Source organism: Oncorhynchus nerka, linkage group LG5 (assembly GCF_034236695.1).
Source record: "Oncorhynchus nerka isolate Pitt River linkage group LG5, Oner_Uvic_2.0, whole genome shotgun sequence".
In the NCBI taxonomy this organism is placed as follows: Eukaryota; Metazoa; Chordata; class Actinopteri; order Salmoniformes; family Salmonidae; genus Oncorhynchus; species Oncorhynchus nerka.
This window is the reverse complement of record NC_088400.1, coordinates 26255873-26277886: the sequence shown is the minus strand read 5'-3', so window position 1 is coordinate 26277886 and position 22014 is coordinate 26255873. Positions and strand designations below refer to the sequence as shown.

At 46.4% G+C, this 22014-nt stretch overlaps 1 protein-coding gene across 1 annotated transcript in view; it reads right to left on the bottom strand.

The window, feature by feature from the left end:
- Window positions 1-22014, bottom strand: part of LOC115129141 (AF4/FMR2 family member 2-like) — a 358350-nt gene that overhangs the window by 271712 nt on the left and 64624 nt on the right. The window contains exon 2 of the mRNA XM_065018489.1: window positions 10401-10521. Within this exon, the coding sequence (XP_064874561.1) occupies window positions 10401-10521 (121 nt within the window). The remainder of the gene's footprint in view (window positions 1-10400; window positions 10522-22014) is intronic.

The window sequence follows — 22014 nt, the reverse complement described above, 5'->3', positions numbered from 1 at the left end:
GCTACAGGGATATCCTACAGGGTTAACGCTAAGGGATATGCACTACATGGAAGCTACGCTAAAGGGAAGCACGCTACAGGGTATGCTACAGGGTTAGAGGGATATGCACTTATGCTATGGATATGCTAAAGGGACACTCTACAGGGATATGCTAGAGGGATGCACTACAGGGAAACACTAAAGGGATGCACTAAGGATATGCTCTAAAGGGTTAAGCACGCTGCACTAGGGTTGATGCACGCTAGATGGATGCACTAAAGGGACACGCTACAGGGTTACGCTAGAGGGATGCACTACATGGATACGCTAAAGGGACACTCTACAGGGTTACGCTAGAGGGATGCACTACAGGGAAACGCTAAAGGGATGCACTACATGGATACTCTAAAGGGACACGCTACAGGGTTACGCTAGAGGGATGCACTACACGGACACGCTACAGGGTTACACTAGAGGGATGCACTACAGGGACACGCTACAGGGTTACGCTAGAGGGATGCACTACAAGGACACGCTACAGGGTTACGCTAGAGGGATGCACTACAGGGACACGCTACAGGGTTACGCTAGAGGGATGCACTACAGGGACACGCTACAGGGTTACGCTAGAGGGATGCACTACAGGGACACGCTACAGGGTTACGCTAGAGGGATGCACTACAGGGACACGCTACAGGGTTACGCTAGAGGGATGCACTACAGGGACACGCTACAGGGTTACGCTAGAGGGATGCACTACAAGGACACGCTACAGGGTCACGCTACAGGGTTACGCAGAGGGATGCACTACATGGATACGCTAAAGGGACACGCTACGGGGTTACGCTTCAGGGTTACGCTAGAGGGATGCACTACAGGGAAACGCTACAGGGACACACTACATGGATACGCTAGAGGGACACGCTACAGGGTTACGCTAGAGGGATGCGCTACACAGGGACACACTACAGGGATACGCTACAGGGATACGATAATACATAACTACCCTGGACTGAGACTGTAACTACCCTGGACTGAGACTGATGATATGTACTGTAACTACCCTGGACTGAGACTGATGAAATTATGTGTATTCTTCTCCCCCACTGCTTGTCATGGGATTGGCAATGCTCAAATGCGATTATCATTTTACAGTAATGTAATTTGCCTTCAATATGGAAATTAACAAAAATATGAAAAATAACAAAAAAAAGTGAAAGACGCAGAGCAAAGACTCATCCAGCAGTTATCTGATAAATGGTCTCTCTCCTTTGTAATCCAATCTGGTTATCTTTGCCTGTAAAAGCCTTCCCTCCTCACTGGTGCAGGAGCAGAATGCCTCAGCAGTTTGCATAATATCCATTAGTGCTTCCCAATAAAGAGCATCAATATGGACCCACATGAGTAAACACCTAGCACGAATAATCTTAAATCAATAGAGCACTAACAACAGCAGGGGATCCAGGAGCTAGCAGATGTAAGGTAGACTCAGCTATGAACCACAATAGAATTCTGAAAGAAACTGGGAATGTAAATGACAAATAATTTGATATGTCGCAATCCTACTTTTAAAACCTATTGATAATATCTGACAGCGATGAAGACTAGGGGAAAATACAATTGCATTTAAAAAAAGAAAAGTATTTTATATGACATCTTTTACACCCCTGGAGAGCCAAATTAGCATCAAATGAATGAATGTATGTCCTTCTCTATCTATAGGGGTCTGCTCCTCAATGGTAACGCTGGTGCCCATGACTAAAACATCCAGTACCGGGACTGTCCACTGGGGGACCAGGGAGAAGGAGGGACCGGGGGGAGCTGGGGGACCATGGGGGGCAGGGGAACCAGGGAGACTAGGAGCCAGGAGGAGACCAGGGGGCTTCTGAAGGTACAGCCAGCTCTCCTCTGCTCCGGGGCGTCTCTAGGTGCCAGTGGAAAGCAGTAAATCAGTCCCAAATAGCTGCTAACAGCATAGTTCCATTAAACAGGATTAAAGCGGGATTAACTAATAGCGAGCGGCCTGAGATGAGGAGAGGAAAGAGGAGAGGAAAGTATTGCTATTACTCTCTACTGAGCACTGGGCTGGGAGAGGGAGAGAGAGAGGAAGAAGTAAAGAGAGAGAGGGCTAAAGAAAAAGCATCGCTGAACCAGCCAAGCACTAACAGCACACATTGGTTTCTAAACACACATCATTTTACCGGCCCTTATATCCCCCAGTTTACATGCCCGGACACTGAAGCCTGGAGTGGAGTGTCCATTCTCCTGCAGATGTGATGACATCAATGACTATTAAGTAGCTGAGTCAATGACACAGTAGGAGTCTGGAGCATAGATCTGTCTCAGGCTCTAAACCACTAACTACAGTATAGCCTGATTAAAGCCATCTATCTATTTTACTCTAAACCACTAACTACAGTATAGCCTGATTAAAGCCATCTATCTATTTTTAGGACAATGCAGTTCCATTGCTGACACTACATCAAGTTCATAGGTAACCTTACTGTAACAACAACTGTTGTTTTTGCTTATTTATTTTAATTTTATTTTCTTATTATTATCTATATATTTTTTAAATATCCGAAACACAATATACTTGCAGTGAAGCCCTCAACAACGACATCATACCAGTCATCCAACAGACTCCCATTCAACAACTACATCATACCAGTCATCCAACAGACTCCCATTCAACAACTACACCATACCAGTCATCCAACAGACTCCCATTCAACAACTACACCATACCAGTCATCCAACAGACTCCCATCCAACAACTACACCATACCAGTCATCCAACAGACTCCCATTCAACAACTACACCATACCAGTCATCCAACAGATTCCCATTCAACAACTACATCATACCAGTCATCCAACAGATTCCCATTCAGAGCGACACACAGAAGCATCCAGGGTAAATGCCCTGCTCAAGGGCACGTTGACAGATCTCAGACCAGGCCAAAAAACGTGAACCTGAATCCTCCATGATCCCCCCACAGTTCCCCAAAAGCTGTCCCTCAACCATCCGAGACCACTCCCACAGCCCCCCCCCCCCCCAAGAAGATAAAATGTAATAAAAATACAATTAATTCCATTCCTCACCCCCAATAACCCCCCAATGCACCAACAACCAAGAAAATGAACGAATGAGAAAAAAGACAGAAGACAAACAGCAAACAACCATGCAAAAAATACTAAATATATATTTTTTAAACAAAGGACATCATGGACAACTAAAATCATAACAGCAATGCCAACTTCACTATTACATGTGTGTGTGTCTGTGTTGCCTGTGTACAAACACCTGCACGGCATCAGCCTCAGGCAAATCGGCATTAGCTGTAAAAACACTGCCCCTCAATGTCATTCAAACTTTCTTTTTATTATGTTTATTTTTTACTTTAATTTTTGACCATTATTCTATCTCCTGCACAGCAACTCTACTCCCAGTTGTCTCCAATTCCACATCCCAACCTTCAGCTTCCCTCAGCCCATCCCACCTATCTCTGCTGGTCACCCTCAGCCCATCCCACCTATCTCCACCGTCTTCGGATTTCTACGCAGTGTATATCTTTCAACTACGCTGTGATGTTTAACGTACAATTTCAATCCATCTAATCGAATAGAATCCACAGATTGCGAGTTGAAGATAAATACTTTTACTAAGAGTATTAGTATATTAGTAATTGACTGACCCGTCTCTCCAGATCTCCTAACAGTACTATTTCTAGGGTCAATTTTAGATCTCTAGGGTCAATTAAAAATCACTTCACAACTATTTAGCAATCTGTATGGCACAGTTGCCAAGATCTTGGTCCTTCAACTGTTGTTAATGTAAATTAAAGTGAACCAGGTTAAACGTCAAATTGCAAACAATATTTGGGAGATTTACTGAAATGCTAACAAGTTGCTCTTTGTCTGATTGTGGGGTTGTACCAGTCCACCCACCCAAACTGAGAGAGTACCTTTCCCCATTACCCCTGCTGTCTGTCTGTTTGCTCACTAGAGAAATGCTGGGCCAGTGCATTCCTCTTCCTCTACACACACACACACACACACACACACACACACACACACACACACACACACACACACACACACACACACACACACACACCACAACCGTTTATCTATCCTCATGGGTACCTAAAAATCATATTTTCCCTAACCCTTAAACAATCACCCATACCCTAAACCTAACTCCTAACCCTAAACACTAAACCCTTACCCTAACCCCTAAGCTTAAAATAGCCTTTGTCCTCATTGAAAATGTTCCTTGTTTTACTATCCTTGTGGGGACTTTTGTGGATTTTAGGTCCCCACAAGGATAGAAGAACCAACCCCCACCCACCCACACACTCACACATGCTAGGACTGTTACAGTGACCGAGACCTAACCTTAACACTAAAACGTTATTTTTTATTTAACTAGGAAAGTCAGTTAAGAGCACAATCTTATTTCCTATGACAGCCTACCCCAGCCAAACCCTAAGGCAGACAATACTGGGCCAATTGTGCGCCACCCTATGGGACTCCCAATCGCAGCCAGTTGTTATACAGCCTGAAATTGAACAAGGATCTGTAGTGATGCCTCAACCACTGAGATGCCGTGCCTTAAACTGCTGTGCCACTCGGGAACCCTAAATAACCATAGTTCTTAACCATAAACCTAATTCTAACCCTAACTCCAAACCCCCTAGAAATAGCATTTGACCTTGTGGGGACTAACAAAACGTTCCCAGTTGGTCCCCACAAGTATAGTTACACACGTTCACAAACACAAAACATGCCCGTGCATCTTCATCTGAGCGCCCGCTCAACCTACTTCTTTCAGTCAGGGAAATTAGGTTCCAGAACACATGACTGTCCTGTTGACTGAGTCTCGAATCTGTCCAGTTAGTTAGCTGAGAGATCTCAGGCTTGGCTAGGGAACAGTGGCCTGACTGCCCTCACACCTTAGCCTCCCATTGATCCTGCTCTCACAACACATCCACGGGAGAATCCCTCTCTATTGACACTGCTTAGCACACACACACACACACACACACACACACACACACACACACACACACACACACACACACACACACACACTAGTATCTGTCTGCAGCCAGTCAGCCAATGGATACATCATACCGTGAGCAGGGGATACATGAAGGACTGAGACTGCTTGGCACCTCCATGACTTACAGGAGAAAGGTGTAATCGTCTTTCACATTTGTCATTACTCTACTGTACATCATTCCTATGGACAATATGGGACCTAAGGGATGTGTTTGATGTACAATTGAATACATGCTACAGCAAAACATAATATCATCATGGCATGTAAAAATATTGAGGAGCAGATCATTTAGAACACTTCGAAGTCTGTGATATCTTATCCTGTCCACATTAGCTGTCTATGCCTGCAGCCCCCATACGGACAGTAATCTGCTTGGATGCAGTCAGTGGTCTCCAATCCCTTTAATTAATAGAACATAAAGTAATAGCACATATCGGTAGGCATAGAACAAGCTGCTATTCACCCGCTATAGAAATACTGTTTTGACCATCTGTGGCATCTCATTCATCTAGTAACACACAAAGAGAACACACACAGGCGGTGAAAACTGTGCATTTGGAGACTGGCAGACTGGCAGACACTGATGGAGCCAAACGACTGGAGGAGCCAGAGTAGACTGGAGACAGACCGACGAGACTGGTCAGGAACAGGATATTAACAACTAGCCCAACGACTGGAAGAGCCAGAGTAGACTGGAGACAGACTGACGAGACTGGTCAGGAACAGGATATTAACAACTAGCCCAACGACTGGAGGAGCCAGAGTAGACTGGAGACAGACTGACGAGACCGGTCAGGAACAGGGAATTAATTACTTGGATGTGTTCTCTACACCTATACATTGGGGGGGGGACAGGTGGTATAATGGAAGTGGTTGAAGCTGGGGGTATGATGGGGGGTGTAGTTGAAGGAATAATGGGGGTAGAAGCTCGGGGAATAATGGGGTAGAAGCTGGGGGAATAATGTGGAGGTAGAAGCTGGGGTATAATGGGGGGTAGAAGCTGGGGTATAATAGGGGTAGAAGCTGGAGGAATAATAGGGGTGGTAGAAGCTGGGTGAATAATTGAGGGTGGTAGAAGCTGGGTGAATAATGGGGAGGTGAGGCTGCTGGAATAATAGGGAGTGGTAGAAGCTGGGGGAACAATGGGGGTTAGAAGCTGGGGTATAATGGGGGGTGTAGGTGGTATAATGGAAGGGGTTGAAGCTGGGGGTATGATGGGGGTGTAGAAGTTGGAGGAATAATGGGGAAAGTAGTTGAAGGAATAATGGGGGTAGAAGCTCGGGAATAATGGGGTAGAAGCTGGAGTATAATGGGGGTGAAGAAGCTGGGGTATAATGGGGATAGAAGCTGGTGGAATAATGGGGATTAGAATCTCGGGGAATAATGGTGGGAGTAGAAGCTGGCGTACAATGGGACAGGGGTGTAGAAGCTGGGGGTATAATGGGGATAGAAGCTGGGTGAATAATGGGGGATAGAAGCTGGGGTATAATGGGGGTAGAAGCTGGGGTATAATGGGGTAGAAGCTGAAGGAATAATAGGGGGTGGTAGAAGCTGGGGGAATAATTGAGGGGGGAATAGGGAGTGGTAGAATCTGGGGGAACAATGGGGAGTAGAAGCTGGGGAAAATGGGGAAGTAGAGGCTGGGGTATAATGGGGGTGTAGGTGGTATAATGGATGGGGTTGAAGCAGGGGGTATAATGGGGGGTGTAGAAGTTGGAGGTATAATAGTAGAAGTTGAAGGAATAACGGGGGTAATAACAATGGGGGTAGAAGCTGGAGTATATTGGGGGTGAAGAAGTTGCAGAAGTTGGAATAATGGGGGTTAGAAGCTTGGGGAATAATGGTGGGGGTAGAAGCTCAGGGAATAATGGTGGGGTAGAAGCTTGGGGAATAATTATGGGGTAGAAGCTGGAGTACAATGGGGGCGGGGGTGTAGAAGCTTGGGGTATAATGGGGTAAAAGCTGGGGGAATAATGGAAAGCTGGGGTATAATGGGGGTAGAAGCTGGAGTACAATGGGGCAGGGGTGTAGAAGCTGTGGGTATAATGGGGGTAAAAGCTGGGGGAATAATGGGGAGTAGAAGCTGGGTGAATAATTGTGGGGGGTGGGGGGTTGGTGGAATAATAGGGAGTGGTAGAAGCGGGTGGAACAATGGGGAGTAGAAGCTGGGGGAATAATGGGGAGTAGAAGCTGGGGGAATAATGGGGAGCAGAAGCTGGGTTATAATTGGGTGGTGTAGGTGGTATAATGGGAGGGGTTGAAGCTGGGAGTATAATGGGGGGTAGAAGCTAGGGTATAATGGGGATAAAAGCTGGAGGAATAATAGGGGTGATAGAAGCTATGTGAATAATGGGGGGTTAGAAGCTGGTGGAATAGGGGGTAGAAACTGGTGGAATAATAGGGGTGGTAGAATCTGAGGGAATATAGTAGAAGCTGGGGAATAACGGGGAGCAAAAGCTGGGGTAATAACGGGGAGCAAAAGCTGGGGTATGATGGTGGGTGTAGGTGGTATAATGGGAGAGGTTGAAGCTGGGGGCATAATGAGGGTAGAAGCAGGGGGAATAATGGGAGGGTAGAAGCTGGTGGAATAATAGGGGATGGTAGAGGCTGGGGGAATAATGAGGGAGGTAGAAGCTGGTAGAAGCATTCCCATAATGGGGAGTAGGTAGAATCATTCTCATAATGGGGGGTAGAAGCTGGGGTATAATGGAGGGTGTAGTTGTTATAATGGGAGGGTTGAAGATGGGGGTATAATGGGGTAGAAGATGGGGGAAATGAGGTGGTTGAAGCTGGGGTATAATGGGGTGTAGAAGATGAAGGAAGAATAAGGGGTGGTAGAAACTGGGTGAATAATGGGGAGTAGAAGCTGGTGGAATAACAGGGAGTGGTAGAAGCTGGGCGAATAATGGGGGTAGACGTTGGAGGAATAATGGGGGGCTAGAAGTTGCAGGAATAATGGGGGAGGTAGAAGCTGGGGGAATAGAGCTGGGGGTGTAGATGGTACAATGGGAAGGGTTGAAGTTTGGGGTATAATGGGGGTTGGAAGTTGGAGGAATAATGGGGAGATGTTGAACGTGGGGATATAAAGGTAGTAGAAGCTGGAGGAATAATAGGGCGTGGCAGAAGCTGGGGGAATAATGGGGGAAGTAGAAGCTCATGGAATGCTGGGGAATAAAAGCTGGGGGTTAATGGGGGAGTAGAAGATGGGGTATAATGGGGTGGGGTGTAGGTGGTATAATGGGAAGGGTTGAAGCTTGGGCTATAATAGGGGGTGGGAAGTTGGATGAATAATGGGGGTAGAAGTTGGAGGAATAATTGGGGGTAGAAGCTGGGTGTATAATGGGGTAGAAGCTGGGGGAATAATTGGAAGATAGAAGCTGGGTGAAGCTGGAGGAATAATGTGGGTTAGAAGCTTGGGGTATAATGATTGTGTAGAAGCTGGGGTGAATAATGGGGGTTAGAAGCTGGGGAAATAATAGGGAGATATAATCTGGGGGTATAATGAGGGGGTAGACACTGGGGGAATAATTGGGGGTAGACGCTGTAGGTATAATGGGGGGTAGAAGCTGTGGGTAAATTTGGGGGGTAGAAGCTGAAAGACTATTGGGTGGTAGAAGCTGGGTGTTTTAATGAGGGGATCGAAGCAGGTGTAAAATGGGGGGATAGAAGCTGGGGGAATAATAGGGGGTAGAAGCTGGGGGTATAATGGGGGTACAGGATGGACGCATAGTGGGGGGTAGAAGCTGAGCTTGTAATGGGGTAGAAGCTGGGGGAATAATAGGGGGTAGACGCTGGGTTTATAATGAAGGTAGACGCTGGGTTTATAATGAAGGTAGAAGCTGGGAGTATAATGGGGGTAGAAGCTGGGGGTACAATGGGGAGGTAGAATCTGGAGAAATATGGGGGTAGAAGCTGGAGAAATAATGGGAGGGTAGAAGCTGGAGAAATATGGGGGTTGAAGCTGGAGAAATAATGGGGGTGGAAGCTGGAGAAATATGGGGGTTAGAAGCTGGAGAAATAATGGGGGGGTGTAGAAGCTTGGGGTATAATGGGGGTAAAAGCTGGGGAATAATGGGGAGTAGAAGCTGGGGTATAATGGGGGTAGAAGCTGGAGTACAATGGGGCAGGGGTGTAGAAGCTGTGGGTATAATGGGGGTAAAAGCTGGGGGAATAATGGGGAGTAGAAGCTGGGTGAATAATTGTGGGGGTGGGGGGGTTGGTGGAATAATAGGGAGTGGTAGAAGCGGGTGGAACAATGGGGAGTAGAAGCTGGAGAAATATGGGGGTAGAAGCTGGAGAAATATGGGGGTAGAAGCTGGAGAAATATGGGGGTAGAAGCTGGAGAAATAATGGGGGTAGAAGCTGGAGAAATAATGGGGAGGGTAGAAGCTGGAGAAATATGAGGGGTAGAAGCTGAGAAATAATGGGGGTAGAAGCTGGAGAAATATGGGGGGTAGAAGCTGGAGGAATATGGGGGTAGAAGCTGGAGAAATAATGGGGGAGGTAGAAGCTGGAGAAATATGGGGGTAGAAGCTGGAGAAATAATGGGGGGTAGAAGCTGGAGAAATATGGGGGTAGAAGCTGGAGAAATAATGGGGGTGGAAGATGGAGGTGTAATGGGGAGGGGTGGTAAAAGATGGTGGTATTATGGGGTGGGTGTAGAAGCTTGGGGAATAATGGGTGGTGGAAGATGGATTAATAACATGTGGTAGAAGCTGGGGTTTAATGGGGAGGGTGTCAAGCTGGGTGTATGGGGGGGACTGGGGGAATAACAGGGGGTAGAAGCTGGGGTTATAATGAAGGAGTAGAACCTGTGGGAATAATCGGGGGCAGAAGCTGTAGGTATAATGGGGGGGTTGAAGCTGCAGGTGTATTGGGGGTAGAAACTGGGGGTATAATGGGGGTTTAAGCTGGGGTTATAATGGGGGGCAGAAATTGGAGGTATAATGGGGGGTAGAAGCTGGGTTTAAAATGGTGGGTAGAAGCTGGAGGAATAATGGGGTGGTAGAATCTGGATGAATAATGGGGGTAGATGCTGGAGGAGTAATAGGGGTTGTAGAAGCTGGGGAATAATGGGGGTAGAAGCTGGGTTTTATAATGGGGGGGGGCAGAAATTGGAGGTATAATGGGGGGGTAGAAGCTAGGGGTATAATGGGGTAGAAGCTGGAGGGATAATGGGGGGTAGAAGCTGGGAGTATAAACTTATTTTATCTAGCACCTTACATCATGCTTGCTGCCAGGCGATGCCCTAGGAAAAGTGATGGGAGATGGGATGCTGCATGCTGACTGACCTCCTTCCCAACTCCTCACGCCCTTCCTTCCTTCCTTCCTTTCTTCCTTCCCAGGCCCTTACCTTGTATGGCTCCCCAAAGAGATTAAACCCAGAGGAGAAGAGATCTTCGTCCTGCTGCACCTCCTGAGTCCGCCGCTCCCACTCCCTTTTCTTGAGCGCATTGCGGTCCTGCTCATAATGACTGCATGGGGAGAGAAAGAGGAGAAGACAACACCAGGTCTGTCAGAGTAATCACAGCGGTCATGATAGAGTGCAGGGCTCTCCAACCCTGTTCCGGGAGATCTACCATCCTGTAACTCATTAATAATTAGCTGGTTGATAAGCTGAATGAGGTTAGTTACAACTGGGGTTGTAGCAAAACCTAAAGGAGGGTAGCTCTCTAGACACCGGGTCAGAGAGCCCTGCCACAGAGAAACATTGAGATGTGAGGGAAGCCCTGTCTAATAGGCACAAGCTGACACTAAGCTGATGAAGGATAGGCAGCACCGGAGAGAAAGGAAGTGGATTGTCATACAAACACTGAATACAGGATACTGCCGGAAAGAAAGGGCATGCTTACCCAAGAGGAGAAAGAAAGGGAATGGCTACCCAACACGGAGTGGAAGGGCCAGCCACAGTTTATTAACCAACAAGAAGTGGAAGGGCCAGCCACAGTTTATTAAGCAACACTGAGCGGAAGGGCCAGCCACAGTTTATTAACCAACAAGAAGTGGAAGGGCCAGTCACAGTTTATTAAGCAACACGGAGCGGAAGGGCCAGCCACAGTTTATTTACAAACACGGAGCTGAAAGGCCAGCCACAGTTCATTAACCAACACTGAGTAGAAGGGCCAGCCACAGTTTATTAAGCAACATGGAACAGAAGGACAAGCACAGTTTATTTTTCAACACAGAGTGGAAGGGCCAGCCACAGTTTATTAACCGACATGGAGCAGAAAGGCCAGCCACAGTTTATTAAGCAACACAGAGCGGAAGTGCCAGCCACAGTTCATTAACAAACACAGAGAAGAAGGTCAAGAACAGTTCATTAACCAACATGAAGTAGATGGTCAAGAACAGTTCATTAACCAACACAGAGAGGAAAGGCCAGCCACAGTTTATTAACCAACATGGAGTGGTAGGGCCAGCCACAGTTTATTAAGCAACACGGAGCGGTAGGGCCAGCCACAGTTTATTAAGCAACACGGAGTGGAAGGGCCAGACACACCTTATTAACCAACATGGAGTGGAAGTGCCAGCCACAGTTCATTAACAAACACAGAGAAGAAGGTCAAGAACAGTTCATTAACCAACATGAAGTAGATGGTCAAGAACAGTTCATTAACCAACACAGAGAGGAAAGGCCAGCCACAGTTTATTAACCAACACGGAGCAGAAAGGCCAGCCACAGTTTATTAACTTCTTCGATATAGGGGGCGCTCTTTAATTTTTGGATGAAAAACTTTCCCGTTTTAAACAAGATATTTTGTCACGAAAAGATGCTTGACTATGCATATAATTGACAGCTTTGGAAAGAAAACACTGTGACGTTTCCAAAACTGTGCCACAGAACTGATGTTACAGAAAAAACAGATAAAAATACAATCAGGAAGTGCCGCATTTTTTGAAACCGCCTCATGGCAATGACTCCTTATATGGCTGTGGAGGAGCTAGGAGTCAGCTTACCTTTTCCACGTTTTCCCCAAGGTGTCTGCAGCATTGTGACGTATTTGTAGGCATATCATTGGAAGATTGACCCTAAGAGACTACATTTACCAGGTGGTCGCTTGGTGTCCTCCGTTGCAATTATTGCGTAATCTCCAGCTGCAAGTACTTTTATTTGATACTGAGGAGAAACCCAACTGCCACGAAGGATTTATCATCGAATAGATATGTGAAAAACACCTTGAGGATGATTCTAAACAACGTTTGCCATGTTTCTGTCGATATTATGGAGTTAATTTGGAAAAAAGTTCGGCTTTGTAGTGAATGAATTTTCGTTTTTTTTTCTTAGCCAAAAGTAATGAACAAAGCGGAGCGATTTCTCCTATACAAATAATATTTTGGGAAAAAATGAACATTTGCTATCTAACTGAGAGTCTCCTAATTGAAAACATCCGAAGTTCTTCAAAGGTAAAGGATTTTATTTGAATGCTTTTCTTGTTTTTGTGAAAATGTTGCCTGCTGAATGCTAGGCTTAATGCTATGCTAGGCTATCAATACTCTTACACAAATGCTTGTGTAGATTTGGTTGAAAAGCATATTTTGAAAATCTGAGATGACAGTGTTGTTAACAAAAGGCTAAGCTTGAGAGCTAGCATATTGATTTCATTTCATTTGCGATTTTCATGAATAGTTAACGTTGCGTTATGGTAATGAGCTTGAGGCTGTATTCACGATCCCGGATCCGGGATGGCTCGCCGCAAGAAGTTAACCAACACGTAGCAGAAAGGCCAGCCACAGTTCATTAACCAACACGGAGCAGAAAGGCCAGCCACAGTTCATTAACCAACACGGAGCAGAAGGGCCAGCCACAGTTTATTAACCAACACGGAGCGGAAGCACCAGCCGCAATTTATTAATCTACAAGGACAGTGGAAGGGCCAGCCAGAGTTTATTAAGCCAAACGGAGCGGAAGGGCCAGCCACATTTTACTAAGCAACACGGAGCGGAAGGGCCAGCCACAGTTTATTAACCTACAAGGAGAGTGGAAGGGTCAGCCACAGTTTATTAAGCTACACGGACAGTGGAAGGGCCAGCCAGAGTTTATTAAGCCAAACGGAGCGGAAGGGCCAGCCACATTTTACTAAGCAACACAGAGCGGAAGGGCCAGCCACAGTTTATTAACCTACAAGGAGAGTGGAAGGGCCAGCCACAGTTTATTAACCGACATGGAGCAGAAAGGCCAGCAACAGTTAATTAACCAACATGGAGCAGAAGGGCCAGCCACAGTTTATTAACCAACGTGGAGCAGAAAGGCCAGCAAGAGTTAATTAACCAACACGGAGCGGAAAGGCCAGCCACAGTTCATTAACCAACACGGAGCAGGAGGGCCAGCCACAGTTTGTTAACCAACACGGAGCAGAAAGGCCAGCCACAGTTCATTACCCAACATGGAGCGGAAGCACCAGCCGCAGTTTATTAACCAACACGGAGCAGAAGGGCCAGCCACAGTTTATTAACAAACACGGAGCGGAAGGGCCAGCCACAGTTTATTAAGCAACACGGAGTGTAAGGGTCAGCCACAGTTTATTAACCAACATGGAGTGGTAGGGCCAGCCACAGTTTATTAAGCAACACGGAGCGGTAGGGCCAGCCACAGTTTATTAAGCAACACGGAGTGGAAGGGCCAGACACACCTTATTAACCAACACGGAGTGGAAGGTCATGCACAGTTTATTAAGCAACACGGAGCGGAAGGGCCAGACACACCTTATTAACCAACACGGAGTGGAAGGTCATGCACAGTTTATTAAGCAACACGGACCGGAAGGGCCAGACACAGCTTATTAACCAACACGGAGTGGAAGGTCATGCACAGTTTATTAAGCAACACGGAGTGGAAGGTCAAGCACAGTTTATTAAGCAACACGGAGTGGAAGGTCAAGCACAGTTTATTAACCAACACGGAGTGGAAGGGCCAGCCACAGTTTATTAAGCAACACGGAGTGGAAGGTCAAGCACAGTTTATTAACCAACACGGAGTGGAAGGGCCAGACACAGTTTATTAACCAACACGGAGTGTAAGGTCAAGCACAGTATATTAACCAACACGGAGTGGAAGGGCCAGCCACAGTTTATTAAGCAGCACGGAGCGGAAGGGCCAGCCACAGTTTATTAACAAACACGGAGCGGAAGGGCCAGCCACAGTTTATTAAGCAACACGGAGTGTAAGGGTCAGCCACAGTTTATTAAGCAACACGGACCGGAAGGGCCAGACACAGCTTATTAACCAACACGGAGTGGAAGGTCATGCACAGTTTATTAAGCAACACGGAGCGGAAGGGCCAGACACACCTTATTAACCAACACGGAGTGGAAGGTCATGCACAGTTTATTAAGCAACACGGACCGGAAGGGCCAGACACAGCTTATTAACCAACACGGAGTGGAAGGTCATGCACAGTTTATTAAGCAACACGGAGTGGAAGGTCAAGCACAGTTTATTAAGCAACACGGAGTGGAAGGTCAAGCACAGTTTATTAACCAACACGGAGTGGAAGGGCCAGCCACAGTTTATTAAGCAACACGGAGTGGAAGGTCAAGCACAGTTTATTAACCAACACGGAGTGGAAGGGCCAGACACAGTTTATTAACCAACACGGAGTGTAAGGTCAAGCACAGTATATTAACCAACACGGAGTGGAAGGGCCAGCCACAGTTTATTAACCAACACAGAGTGGAAGGGCCAGCCACAGTTTATTAAGCAACACGGGGTGGAAGGGCCAGCCACAGTTTATTAAGCAACACGGAGTGGAAGGGCCAGCCACAGTTTATTAAGCAACACGGAGTGGAAGGGCCAGCCACAGTTTATTAAGCAACACGGAGGGGAAGGGCCAGCCACAGTTTATTAAGCAACACGGAGGGGAAGGGACAGACACAGTTTATTAAGCAACACGGAGTGGAAGGGCCAGACACAGTTTATTAAGCAACACGGAGGGGAAGTGCCAGACACAGTTTATTAAGCAACACGGAGGGGAAGGGCCAGACACAGTTTATTAAGCAACACGGAGGGGAAGGGCCAGCGGGTGTAAAAGTGTAGGCCTTTTGAGTTCTAGGCTCTTTAGTCTATGTTGATTCCCTTTTACACCCTTGTATGTTTTACAATGAAGAGCATACTAAAACCAATATGACTTTTTCCCAATATTCCAATTTAGTAAATACATTCCCAGTATATGTTTGCAATAACTGAACATAAAAGTTGTCCTAGACAGACAGGTAGATTCCCATATCTTCATTCAGGTTTGTTAAGCCTGTTTGGTGAGCAGAGCAGCCATGTCGGCAGCGAAATAAATCCACAGTGTAACATTCGTCTGCTTTCTCCTTTGTCATCTGATGTAAAAGTTGTGCCTAGCTGTCCTATGGCTGTCCGACCACTACCAACACTTGATTAAAAACCCTGCTCTATGCCCTCTCATTAGCATAATGTCCCACGCTCCTCCACCTCCGCTGCTGCTGCTCTTTCCAAAGAGGTGGGAGTCGAACTAGCGTAGCGACGTAGCAGCATTAGCATCCTTGCCCCGGGCTATCACCAAGCTCCCTGGGGCCCGCTGGGGAACTGGGCATTAAGACAGGCAGCAGAAGGACCAGCCAGGGCTGAGGACGTGATAGCAATGTGGTAGTGTTCTGTGGTGGTGTAGACTAGAGGGTGGTATATGGTGAGAGGGCCAACCCTAAGAGAGACATGCAACCAGAACAGAGCAGAGTTGACTGAACAGAGCAGTGCAGTGATGCTCAGCTCCCACAGCAGTGATGCACTGACAAGGCTAATGGAAAGCCTGCGTACCTGCTCTGCTGTCCATCTAGAAATACCAGATGGTACGATAGACAGCATATACCTAGATAGACAGCATATACCTAGATAGACAGCATATACCTAGATAGACAGCATATACCTAGATAGACAGCATATACCTAGATAGACAGCATATACCTAGATAGACAGCATATACCTAGATAGACAGCATATTAAACAATACCCAGCACTGTGTGATCATCTAAATGTTTCAGCCATTTTGTTTACCATTTCTTCGTTATTATGATTTCAATTAAATTAGTAGTTGATTGAAGTTGATTGATGCTGATGTAAATGAAAGTGACAAAATGGCTACATGGTGGTGATAATAACATAGTAGGAAATCCCATCACACTTAAATACCTGAATACAGTACCCCTAGAATTATGAACTAAGATTTCCCAGCTTTCTCAAACCAAATAAACATATTTCCCTTCTCAAACTCTGTTGCTTTGAAGAACACCGCAGGAGAATCCCAGACTTGGGAAGCACAAGCAATTGGCAGTGATAGATATGAGACAGAGACAGAGAGTTGGAATCAGTTTGCCTTCAATCTGCCCTTGCTCTGCTCAAAACACACCTCCGGGTCCTATGGCTTTTCCAAAGCATTTAATCAATCAGCAAATTATTTTGAAAAGGGAGGCCTGGGGAAAGAAAAACGAGGCCCTGTTTCAGGGCGACAGGCGATTGTTTTAATGGAAATAAGAAATAACACAGGAAGAGAAAGAAGGGGAGGAATGCGGCAGGGAGAGATTGACGGCCGGGCCCATGCAGTAATGACAGCAAGATGTCAGTTATCTTTACTCTGGGCCTGCTCAAACCTGCCAGTGCGCCCTGACAGTCTGATAGATCAAATTTCCAGCTGTCATTGGCTCCCGTGCCCCGGCAGTCCCCTGCCACTAAGTCCTGTGTCTAATGCACCAGTGTTGTTATGAGGTGTGGGGTCAAGACTGATCATTAACTCACTACTGTAGAAAGCCAGCTATCCTCTAAGGGAAGAGCGATCGAGGCATGATGTTTCAGTGCTAACAGATATTAGTCTGCAGAGGAGACGACAATGCTGCTTCAGCCCTTTTTACTCCTATGGGAAATGTGATATATATATAAAAAATATTTCCAGAATTGATTTTATTTTTTCTCATTTCGGCGATGGTTTTAATAGCAGAGAAAGGGTTTTTATAATGATGATGATGTCGATGATGATGTTCTCTGTAAATTGTAGCATTGGCAGCTCTCTTCTCTTCCCCCTGCAGACTGCCGGCCTCCCACCCCTGGTTCTTTCCAACATAACATAAAAAAGCTAATACTGATATCCACTGTAAACCCAATGAATTTAATCTCGGCTGAGCTATGCTGCACTTGGAAGATAACCAAATAGACCCAGGTTTTATCCCCCTCCCCTCCCAGGCCCAGTGTACAAGCAGCACAGTGAAAAGAACACATACAGAGATGTAAAAAGCAGCCAATCCCCCCACCATTATTCCAATATAGCAGCCTAAACAACAGTCACTGATTTCTGATTTAGAAAGTGGCAATTATTAATTTCAAGCACCGGCTAATTAAAACTACAGCTAGGCATTTAGCCTCTTGTTACAATTATTTCAATGCTTTATAATTATATGGATCTACTTATCTACTCTATTAGCGCTGGAGCGGGGAAGGAGAAAATCTGGCAACCCTTGTCATTCTGATTCCTCAAAGAGAGACACTGTGGTGAAGATCAGAAGGTTGGGAGGGTTTATCAGCGGTAGTTCCTGGGGTTGCCAGGTCCGGTGGTATCTGGAGTCTCTATAGAAAGATGTGCTTTGGGGATTGAGACAAGAGGGAGAGGGATGAGGAGGGGATGGGGATGGGTTTGGGAAGAGAGCTAACTGCCTGCCACAGAAAACTTGGTTTGATGTGCGATCACAAGGGAATCCAGTATTCTTCATGCCGAATTCTCTGATATAATTTAATGACAAACAGACATCTGAAAATAGCAAGCATTCCTCTGAAGGTATGAAGTAAAATACAATAACACCTCCAATGATGAAAAGCTAGTGTCGGTCTTTAATGCAACATATTGAACAATATGCTGTTGTCAAAGCCACAGTGCTATGTTTAAGAATGCAGAAATAACAAGACAATAGCTGTCATGCTTTTTACCTGTTTTCCTTTCTCTTCCACATGGCACATGCATGAACTTTGCTCCCTATTTCTTAAGTGGGCACAGCCGTAATTACCATGTTGAATATAGTAGGATGTAATGACAGGATACAACAGAGGCCTCTTAAAGAGAACCCTACCATAGTCCAGAAATACTCTCTTATCCACCTCTCTGCAGCAAACCCAGTGAGGAAACATTTTCACCCCAGGTCCCAGGGCTGTAGCCTTATGACAGCTGTGAGGATAAGAATTTACCTCAGGTCCCAGGGCTGTAGCCTGATGACAGCTGTGAGGATATGATTTTACCTCAGGTTCCAGGGCTGTATCCTGATGACAGCTGTGAGGATAGGATTTTACCTCGGGTCCCAGGGCTGTAGCCTGATCACAGCTGTGAGGACAGGTTTTTACCCCAGGTTCCAGGGCTGTAGCCTGATGACAGCTGTGAGGATAGGTTTTTACGGCAGGTTCCAGGGCTGTAGCCTGACAGCTGTGATAAGTTTTACCCCAGGTTCCAGGGCTGTAGCCTGATGACAGCTGTGAGGATAAGTTTTTACCCCAGGTTCCAGGGCTGTAGCCTGATGACAGCTGTGAGGACAGGTTTTTACCCCAGGTTCCAGGGCTGTAGCCTGATGACAGCTGTGAGGATAGGTTTTTACGGCAGGTTCCAGGGCTGTAGCCTGATGACAGCTGTGAGGATAAGTTTTTACCTCAGGTTCCAGGGCTGTAGCCTGATGACAGCTGTGAGGATAGGTTTTTACGGCAGGTCCCAGGGCTTCCTGAGACAGCTGTGAGGATAGGTTTTTACCTCAGGTCCCAGGGCTATAGCCTGATGACAGCTGTGAGGACAGGTTTTTACGGCAGGTTCCAGGGCTGTAGCCTTATGACAGCTGTGAGGACAGGTTTTTACCTCAGGTCCCAGGGCTGTAGCCTGATGACAGCTGTGAGGACAGGTTTTTACCTCAGGTCCCAGGGCTGTAGCCTGATGACAGCTGTGAGGATAGGTTTTTACCTCAGGTCCCAGGGCTGTAGCCTGATGACAGCTCTGAGGATACGATTTTACCTCAGGTCCCAGGGCTGTAGCCTGATGACAGCTGTGAGGACAGGTTTTTACCCCAGGTTCCAGGGCTGTAGCCTGATGACAGCTGTGAGGATAGGTTTTTACGGCAGGTTCCAGGGCTGTAGCCTGATGACAGCTGTGAGGATAAGTTTTTACCTCAGGTTCCAGGGCTGTAGCCTGATGACAGCTGTGAGGATAGGTTTTTACGGCAGGTTCCAGGGCAATAGCCTGATGACAGCTGTGAGGACAGGTTTTTACGGCAGGTTCCAGGGCTGTAGCCTTATGACAGCTGTGAGGACAGGTTTTTACCTCAGGTCCCAGGGCTGTAGCCTGATGACAGATGTGAGGACAGGTTTTTACCTCAGGTCCCAGGGCTGTAGCCTGATGACAGCTGTGAGGATAGGTTTTTACCTCAGGTCCCAGGGCTGTAGCCTGATGACAGCTCTGAGGATACGATTTTACCTCAGGTCCCAGGGCTGTAGCCTGATGACAGCTGTGAGGATAGGATTTTACCTCAGGTTCCAGGGCTGTTGCCTGATGACAGCTGTGAGGATAGGATTTTACCTCAGGTTCCAGGGCTGTAGCCTGATGACTTAGTGTCTGCAGTAGCAGTGTGTAGAGGAAAGCAGGGCTCCCTCCTGTCACCACAGTCAACAGCTGTGACATGTTAGCCGTGTTGGTGCCAGTGTCGACACACAGCCCAGCTGTGACACACGGCAGCCGTGCCAGTGTCCTATCTGTCCTCCTCTGCTTCTAGTGGGCATGTGAAAACACATTCCAGCTGTCATCATCCACACCCACATCTACACCCACACACACAGCTTCCATGTGAGGTGAGGCATTACATTACATGTAGCCTAGTGGTTAGAGCGGTGGACTAGTAACAGAAAGGTTGCAAGATCGAATCCCCGAGCTGACAAGGTAGAATCTGTTGTTCTGCCCCTGAACAAGGCAGTTAACCCACTGTTCCTAGGCTGTCATTGAAAATAAGAATTTGTTTTAACTGACTTGCCAGGTAAAATAAAGGTAAAATAAAAACAGAGACAGAACAGACACGTAGGTACACAGACTGTATCACATCTTCTCCACAGATGATCACATTTGAATCAGCACTGTCAAACAATGTGAATTCTCCGAGAGTCAAACTCCTCAGGTCTTTATTAAGGATCAGCCAATGCAGGCTATTCACAAACACAGCACATTATGGTATGTCACAGGTTTCACAAACACAGGACATTAAGGTGTGTCACAGGTATCATAAACACATTAAGGTGCGTTGCGGCCTCCGAGGAGGAGTGCTGCATGGTGTGACTGCTGCTGAGTCGGTTGGCCAGAGGAGGAGACTGAGAGCCTCTTTGATTAATTGCCAGATGCCGGGTTTTCAACCTCTTCCTCAGGGATTTGTTTCATTTTCGACAAGGAGGCCATAATTTGCACTTGCACTAACAGTGATCCTGTGTTACTATGGAGGTACCCTGCCTGCCTCCTTCCCTGCCTGCCACCCTCCCTCACACACAGCCAAGAGAGAGCCACCCCCTCAGTTCATACCATGTGGGTAAATGTCCTGTTTTCCTATATCTTTCTCCCTCTCTCTCTCTCTGTTTCTCTCTCTCTGTTTCTCTCTCTGTTTCTCTCGCTCTCTATGTTTCTCTCTCTCTCTCTGTTTCTCTCTCTCTCTGTTTCTTCTCTCTCTGTTTCTGTTTCTATCTCTCTCTGTTTCTTTCTCTGTTTCTCTCTCTCTGTTTCTCTCTCTCTCTCTGTTTCTCTCTCTCTCTCTGTTTCTCTCTCTCTCTCTCTGTTTCTCTCTCTCTGTTTCTCTCTCTGTTTCTTCTCTCTCTCTCTGTTTCTGTTTCTCTCTATCTCTGTTTCTCTCTCTCTCTGTCTCTCTGTTTCTCTCTCTCTCTGTTTCTTCTCTCTCTCTGTTTCTATCTCTCTCTCTGTTTCTCTCTCTCTCTCTCTGTTTCTCTATCTCTCTCTGTTTCTCTCTGTTCTCTGTTTCTCTCTGTGTTTCTCTCTCTCTCTGTTTCTCTCTCTCTCTCTCTCTGTGTTCTCTCTCTCTCTGTTTCTATCTCTGTCTGTTTCTATCTCTCTCTGTTTCTCTCTCTCTCTGTTTCTCTCTCTCTCTGTTTCTCTCTCTCTCTGTTTCTCTCTCTCTCTCTCTGTTTCTCTATCTCTCTCTCTGTTTCTCTCTCTCTCTCTTTCTTCAATCTCTCTTCAAGTTTCTCTCTCTCTCTGTTTCTCTCTCTCTCTCTCTCTGTTTCTCTCTCTCTCTGTTTCTCTCTCTCTCTCTCTTTCTTTCTCTCTCTGTTTCTCTCTCTCTGTTTCTCTCTCTCTCTGTCTCTCTCTCTCTCTCTGTTTCTCTCTCTCTCTCTCTCTTCTGTGTCTCTCTCTGTTTCTCTTCTCTCTCTCTCTCTCTGTTCTCTCTCTCTCTCTGTTTCTTCTCTCTCTGTTTCTCTCTCTCTCTCTTGTCTCTCTCTCTCTTAAAATGTTTCTCTCTGTTTCTTCTATCTCTCTGTTTCTCTCTCTCTGTGTTTCTCTCTGTTTCTCTCTCTCTCTGAATTTCTCTCTCTCTCTGTTTCTCTCTCTGTTTCTCTCTCTCTGTGTTTCTCTCTCTGTTTCTCTCTCTCTCTGTTTCTCTCTCTCTCTGTTTCTCTCTCTCTCTCTGTCTCTCTCTCTGTTTCTCTCTCTCTCTCTCTCTCTCTGTTTCTCTCTCTGTTTCTCTCTCTCTCTCTGTTTCTCTCTCTCTCTTTTCTCTCTCTCTCTGTGTTCTCTCTCTCTCTCTGTTTCTCTCTCTCTCTGTTTCTCTCTCTCTCTCTGTTTCTCTCTCTCTCTGTTTCTCTCTCTCTCTGTTTCTCTCTCTCTCTCTCTGTTTCTCTCTCTCTCTGTTTCTCTCTCTCTCTGTTTCTCTCTCTCTGTTTCTCTCTCTCTCTGTTTCTCTCTCTCTGTTTCTCTCTCTCTCTGTTTCTATCTCTCTCTGTT